The sequence below is a fragment of the Acyrthosiphon pisum genome, chromosome X (genome assembly GCF_005508785.2).
Source record: "Acyrthosiphon pisum isolate AL4f chromosome X, pea_aphid_22Mar2018_4r6ur, whole genome shotgun sequence".
NCBI classification, from domain to species: domain Eukaryota; kingdom Metazoa; phylum Arthropoda; class Insecta; order Hemiptera; family Aphididae; genus Acyrthosiphon; species Acyrthosiphon pisum.
In genome coordinates, this window is record NC_042493.1 from 125,631,363 (window position 1) to 125,638,240 (window position 6,878).

General features: G+C 29.9%; 1 protein-coding gene across 1 annotated transcript in view; it reads right to left on the reverse strand.

Moving 5' to 3' along the window:
• Positions 1-5,053, reverse strand: part of LOC100165443 (actin-like) — a 7,127-nt gene extending 2,074 nt beyond the window's left edge. Inside the window, exon 1 of the mRNA XM_029485489.1 lies at positions 4,665-5,053. Coding sequence (XP_029341349.1) covers positions 4,665-5,053 — 389 coding nt within the window. The remainder of the gene's footprint in view (positions 1-4,664) is intronic.
• Positions 5,054-6,878: the final 1,825 nt, after the last annotated feature.

Genomic DNA, 6,878 nt, shown 5'->3' on the forward strand with positions numbered 1-6,878 from the left:
TACGAAGCATCGGTCGAGGTACATTTTTAAAATGTATTTAGTTAATTAAATATTTAAGTTGGAAATTCTGAATTATTTGATTTTTCTACAATTTTTATTGCATTTTAAATACAAAAATTAAAAATGTGGCTCGACCGTTTCCTTGTATATATTACGGACAATCCGAATATTTTTTCAGAATAAAAATCGTGATAATTGTCGGCCCGTACCGTTGGAATTGGAGACAGTAGTTTTTGACAAAAAAAGACGTGGTAGCGAGGCCCCTTAAGCGTGTTTGAGCAAAAAAATCGAGCATTTTATTTTTGGTCGGTGGTGCCGTTGATGTGAGCACATGCAATACATCATACATGGTACTATCACACTCACACTCACACTAACCATCATTGACGACTAACACAAATGCCATGAGCGGCGGCAACGAAATTGCATATTGCCTAAATATTGCCCTTTATTAAAGAGTCTTTAGTATAGAAGTATATTTTTTAGTATATTTTTTAAGAAACATTTTAAATTTTCTCTTTCATTTAGTGCAGTCTGTTCAACAAGTCTTGTTATTGTTTGTTTACAAGGAACAGAATACTCAGGTACGGCTATTTCCATAAATTCAAGAAAACCTTCCCCTTCTATAATACTCAGAGGTCTTAAATCTTTAATAACAAATTTCACTAGGCTTTTTGTTAGTTCCTTAGCTCGTTTAGTTTTGTTTGATAATTTTGATGGAGTTTGCTTAAAATATGGAATTAAAGTGTTAGACGTACTTGGTTTTGTACTTGTACATTGCTGAAAATGTGATTTGACGTCTTACCGCGAGTTAACAACCGATACTGAATTTAAATTAAATTGTTTGGTGTGGTGGTTATTTCTTTGGAACATATTAATATCGCCTCGTATCATAATCTACGTTTTTATCTTTATTATATCTGTCAGATATAATAATTTATTATACCTGACAGATATTTTATACTGTTTACTCAGTTTAGTGTTTAATCATCCGTAAAACCGCAAAATTCCGAGCCCCGATTAATCACAACGATATTGCAATATTTTCGATAATCATTTTTAGATATCGATATCGAAATTATTGAAAAAATACCCACGATATCGATATCGTATCGAATTATCGATATCGTTGGCCAACACTATTAAAGACACACGAGCAGGCCTCTTAAACATAAAATAATATACGAAGTTCTTTGTAAATATAACTCATTTTTTTTCTGATAATATTTCCTATATTCTGCGAACTTATATAATAATTATTATAAACCGAAAACCCGTGATAAACAAAATATTTTTCTGGATAATAAGACTATTCAAAATTAACTCGACTGGGAAAATAAAGAAAAATATGAGTTGATTTTAAGTCAATGTAGAGGTAAATTAAAAGTTAAGTTAATTAAAACACCGAACTAGAAAGTTAAGTTAATAAGTTAAAATTAACTTAACTTAGAACATAACTTCTAACTTATTAACTCGTCAATGTCCAGCCTTGATCAAAGTGTTACAACCGATTATCATTTTTAAATACCAAATCATTTATTTTTGTCCCATAATGAACTTATCTGGCCACCGTGGCGTCCGAGTGTAACGAAATTATTAATATTTATTAGTCAGGACTTATATGTCTATATCGCTCATTTGCGAATATTAGCTTTGGTTACATAGGTACCTACCTGCCTAGAAGTGGCTAGAAGTGACTGAAATTCTAACTAACTTCCCGCCCCTGATACGAGGCCACACAATATACTATTTTTCAATATTGTAAAGTATATACTCGAATAAAAGTATTTAAATATTTTCAAGTACTCAAATGCCTATTTTAAATACTTACTGAAAGTATTTGTATTTAAAATCAAATAATAATTTACAAATACTTATTCTTTTTAGTTAATATTTTTTCTATTTTAATTTTTGATCACGTAAAATAAAAACAAAAATCTGGGCAAGTGGGTACCACGATACATTATACGTATCGTGTTGGTCACTGTAATGAATATTGTGTTAAATTTGATTTCAAAGACATAAAATGATGGTATATACGAAAAACGATTTTGAGCGAAGTTGGCCTATATTAGGTATTACAAATTTCTTTTATGATATTATTGCTATCAAAGTCATTTATTTTACTATTAGTACCTAAAACAGTAGGTTGAATTAATATTTAATATATTTCAAAAGTTTCAAGTACCTGATCACGAGATTTTGAAAATACCAAAAAATAACTAAAACCGTTATTCTCTGTTTAAAATTTAAAATATCTAATTTCGTTTAAATTTGAACTTGAAATTTTCTGTGTAAAAAAACTGTGTTCATATAATTTTTAGATTTTTTCGCTTACAATAAATAAAATACTTTAAATTTTCTATCTTTGGCTATAATAATTGAGCATTTAAAAATATTAGGTTGGTAGGTATTATAATATCGGTCGACTGACAAACCAAGCCGTCTCCGCTCAGGCCTCGGGATCGTTTTTCGTATACAACGATATTATATGATTGAATTCAAATTTAATACTATCCATTACAGTGACCAACCTGTAACATACTGTACAACAGAGCGGTATCCCAGTGACACAATTATCGGGAGTTGCAACAATTATGTTGCAATAATTCAAGGAGCCCCGAGATCTCATATATGATACAATGTATCTTCTATAATCCGTAATATACACATAATAATAATAACATATTATTACATTATTTTAATATAACAACAATAATTAATAACAATGTCTTTACTCCTTTGAGTTTAGTGAATTCGAATTACGAGTACCTACCTGTGTAAAATTAGTTATATTATATAGCTTTACTAATAATTATTAACTATGACACGTGAGCAAACAATATCTGCTTTTAGAGTTATAATAAGGTGTTACAATTTTTCACTTTTATTACCAGGTTAGGGCCCTCATTATCAAGTTGAGCCACTAGGTATCCACTTTTTATAATTTAATCTATTAAAAAGTATATCTAATAAAAGGTACACCGACAAGAACTACACGCCGGTAAGAAATTTCTCCACTAAAATATCACAAGACCAATATAGGTATAAGAAATAATTTCGCCAGCAAGATATCTCATGGGAAAAATAAAGTCAGTATATTATTGCATCTGTATTTTTCATATAACATTATCGAATTTGTATAATCTTAAACTATAAATTATTATTTTTAACATGTGTTTTTAGATTATAATTTTTTTAGTCCATTTTTATTTGAGTAAATTGTAGTTGAGTTGGTCATAATATAATCATGAATTATTTCAACTGTATATTTTTATTTAATTATTTAATATTATGTAGGTATATCGTGAAATATATTAAAGACAATAATAATATATTAATAATAATATTAAAAAAGCTAAGATACTAACATATTATGTTGCAATCGAAACACTCCTTCTGGTAGAAATATTGTATACAGGATAAAAAAAATTATACACTATTGTAAAACTACTAGATTCCTCGCTCCACTCAGAATCTAAAATATATATCTATTGGCTACTATGAATACAAGCGGATTCTGAACTTTTTTTTGGTCAAGTCACCTTAAGTTTAATGTATTACCTTAACAACTTATGTTGTGAGTAAATCAACTTTTTAACTTTTAAATTATAATTTAAGTATATAACGTAGAACATTGAAATACCATGTTTCGGAATATTTGGAAGAACAGTCAATATGTCATTTATTATCTACCTATATTTACGTTGAGAATTATACATATTAGTATCATTATAATTTATTATTAATATACACTAATATTATGAAGCTGAAGAGTTTGTTTGGATGAACGCGCTAATCTCAGCATAGTGGTTCTTATCACTACTGGGTCGAATTAAAAAATTATTTTTGTGTTGGATTTAAACCTGACCTTGTAAATCGATCTTACTGACGTTCTAGAAAAATATCTTCACGATCATTATATAGGTATATTCAAAGTTTTAAATACAATCTCGAAAATAGACCAATGAGTGATTTAAAACTTATTATCCATGCTGGTGTAAGACCTCACAATGGTCATCGATGTCGGTATAATGTGCCAATAATAGACGAAGTAGCTGTTCTTTTGATCGACGAGGATCAAGGTCCCTGAGATATTGTGTTGAATGTGAGAGATGGCCAACTTCAGCGAGTTTTTGAGCTTCACAGATCGTATTATCCACTTCAATATCCTTTACGGTTTCCGTATGAAAATGACGGATACTGTATAAATATTCTACAACATAATGGTGCTGCTAAATCTAAAACTGTATGCAATGTATGCAGTTTTACCAATTTAGACGCATGATGCGAATTGATGGCTTTAACTGCTCAGTTTATTTCAAAGGATTATTCAACCAATATAGTGTTGATATGGTGGCAAACATGATATCTTAGCGGCATGAATTCATCAAGAGGAATCAGAAATGTGTGCACGTGTTACATAAATGGGCCATCCAACCCAAAAATAATTTTTCAATTCGAACAAGTAGTTCCTGAGATTAGCGTGTTCGACCAAACAAACTCTTAAGCTTTATAATACTAGTATAGATTATATTATTATAATTTATAATTAAATTGCCGCGATATTATTCCCACGTGGTATTTTAGTGGCGATATTGTGGTCACGTGATATTAGTTTACCGTTGATATTTTGTCGGCGATTCGGAATAAAATATACTAACGCTTCATTATTAATGTTGACAATCATTCCGTCTGGCAACGTGTATCTCTGTTCCTTGTCCCTGCCAAAATTCGCCATTTCCTTTTCAAAGTCTACAGCGTTGTAGCAAAACGTTTCTTTTATGTGTTTAATCCTCCCACAGTCTTTCACCGTGGTCAAGCTATAACCTCGACCGTTAATCATTTGCTTGAGAAACTGAGTCAAGTGCCATCCGCCGACCGGTATATTTCGCATGGCGTGCGAAAGCGGAAATCCTTCGTAAATGGGAACGACTTGTGTGCTCTGGTATCCGGAATCGACCACCAGGCCAGTGGTCTTGCCGGCGCTATACAGAGCAAGTGTCGCCTTGTTCACCAACGACATCTTGGGCACGTTGAACACTTCGAACATGATCTATATTGGTAAAGCAATTAATCGAGAAGACGGCTATCGAATACTATAAGTACCTAACACTCGAAAGTATAGAGATTTAAAATTAAAATTGAATGGTATAATAACAAATTATTACTAGGACCCGGGCGATGATGACATTTGAATCTTTCGATTGAGAGAAAAACTACGAGTTAATTATTCGTCATCATTATATTTTTATATTTTCCACAGATCTAAAAACAACCCACAACTTTATAAATTTTAATTTTAATTTTAAAATCAGTCGATAGTTTTATACGTATCAACATTTCTAAAATATTTAGATCATTAACAAATAACATTTTACAGGTCATTTTTATAGTTTTCTCATAAACATCCGGAACCTAATTATTACTAATTATTAGTCTGCTATGATTTATCAAAATGAGCTGTGTACAATTTGTTAAATGTCTAAACATAATATTTATTAGTGTTAACTTCCTCTGAGTAGATATCTATAATCTATATATTATATTAAAATATATTGATTTAAAGTACAAAAAAAAAAAATGTTTTGTATTAATATGTTCTTTGAATTCTTTTTGAAATATTAGAGAAATCATTTTATAGATTACTAACAGTAATTTTATAGTTTCAATCGAGTATAGGGACCTAATTAAATATGAATAGTTATCCATAATACGAGTATCATCTTAGTGTACCACTGTACCTAAATACTTAATGTTGTTGTGTCTTATCTCTGTTTAATGTTTTAAATACAAATGGTCTTAGGTAGGTATACCTAGATGTTTTAATATGATATTAACCTCATAAAGTTTTTCACGCAACGGAATTGGATTGTGAACCGGCTCCGTGAATAAAATTGCATAATTTTCCGGCGGTATACACAGCTGTTCGTAGAACATATGAAACCAAACCTCCTCCATAGCATCCCAATCAGTAATGAGACAATTATGTATCGGAACATTGGTTTTCAAAATTCCCTTGTTGTCATTGCAAAACTGACCGCTATAAACGGGCCTCTGCGTAGATCCCAGCACGGCAAGCTAATATTATATAAACGTATTATGTAGTAACCGATATAAGTTGATAAATATACAAATAATCGAATGGTTGCTTAAAATATTATTTAGAATTATTTTTATGAGTAAAATATTTTTAAAAAAATGTCACATTGCCACAGCATACTCCTTAAGTAGTATAAATAAATTGAAGAATTAAAAAAATTGTCTGATAGTAGGTAAATTTAAAAAAATCCAAAACGGAATTCGATAAATTCATTATTAAAGGAAAACAATTGTGGTGAGCATGCTTGGTGTATCACTCTGTATATATAGTCAATAATTATAATAATGTTTCTAATTAAAATATTAAAACTTTATAAGATTCTAGGCTGTATCTAATAGGAGGTGAAAAAAAATCGAAATTCATATTACCTATTATGAAACCCAAAACACCAAAATTTAACAGGTATATTATTTATAGTATTTTTATTCACAAAATCGTAATTTTTTCATTTTAAATAGTCTACTAATAAGTGTTTTAATACAGTTTTTGTTATAATATTATGGAAACATATCAAGCTATAATATTTTATGTAACTGCTTTTACAGTGTATAAAATAAATATTTACTAAAACATGATGTTATATCAATTGTAGGCTTAAGGCCTTAAGAGGGCTGTAGCAGATGAAAAAAAGTGACTTTTAGACCAATAAGCTAGACAAAACTGGAAGAATTTGGTTTGACAGATTTTAATTTTGAAAACAGTTTATGATTGATCAACAAGTTTACTAGGGAATGATCTAGGCGATTTTGAATATTTTTTTTCAGTTGTTATATCC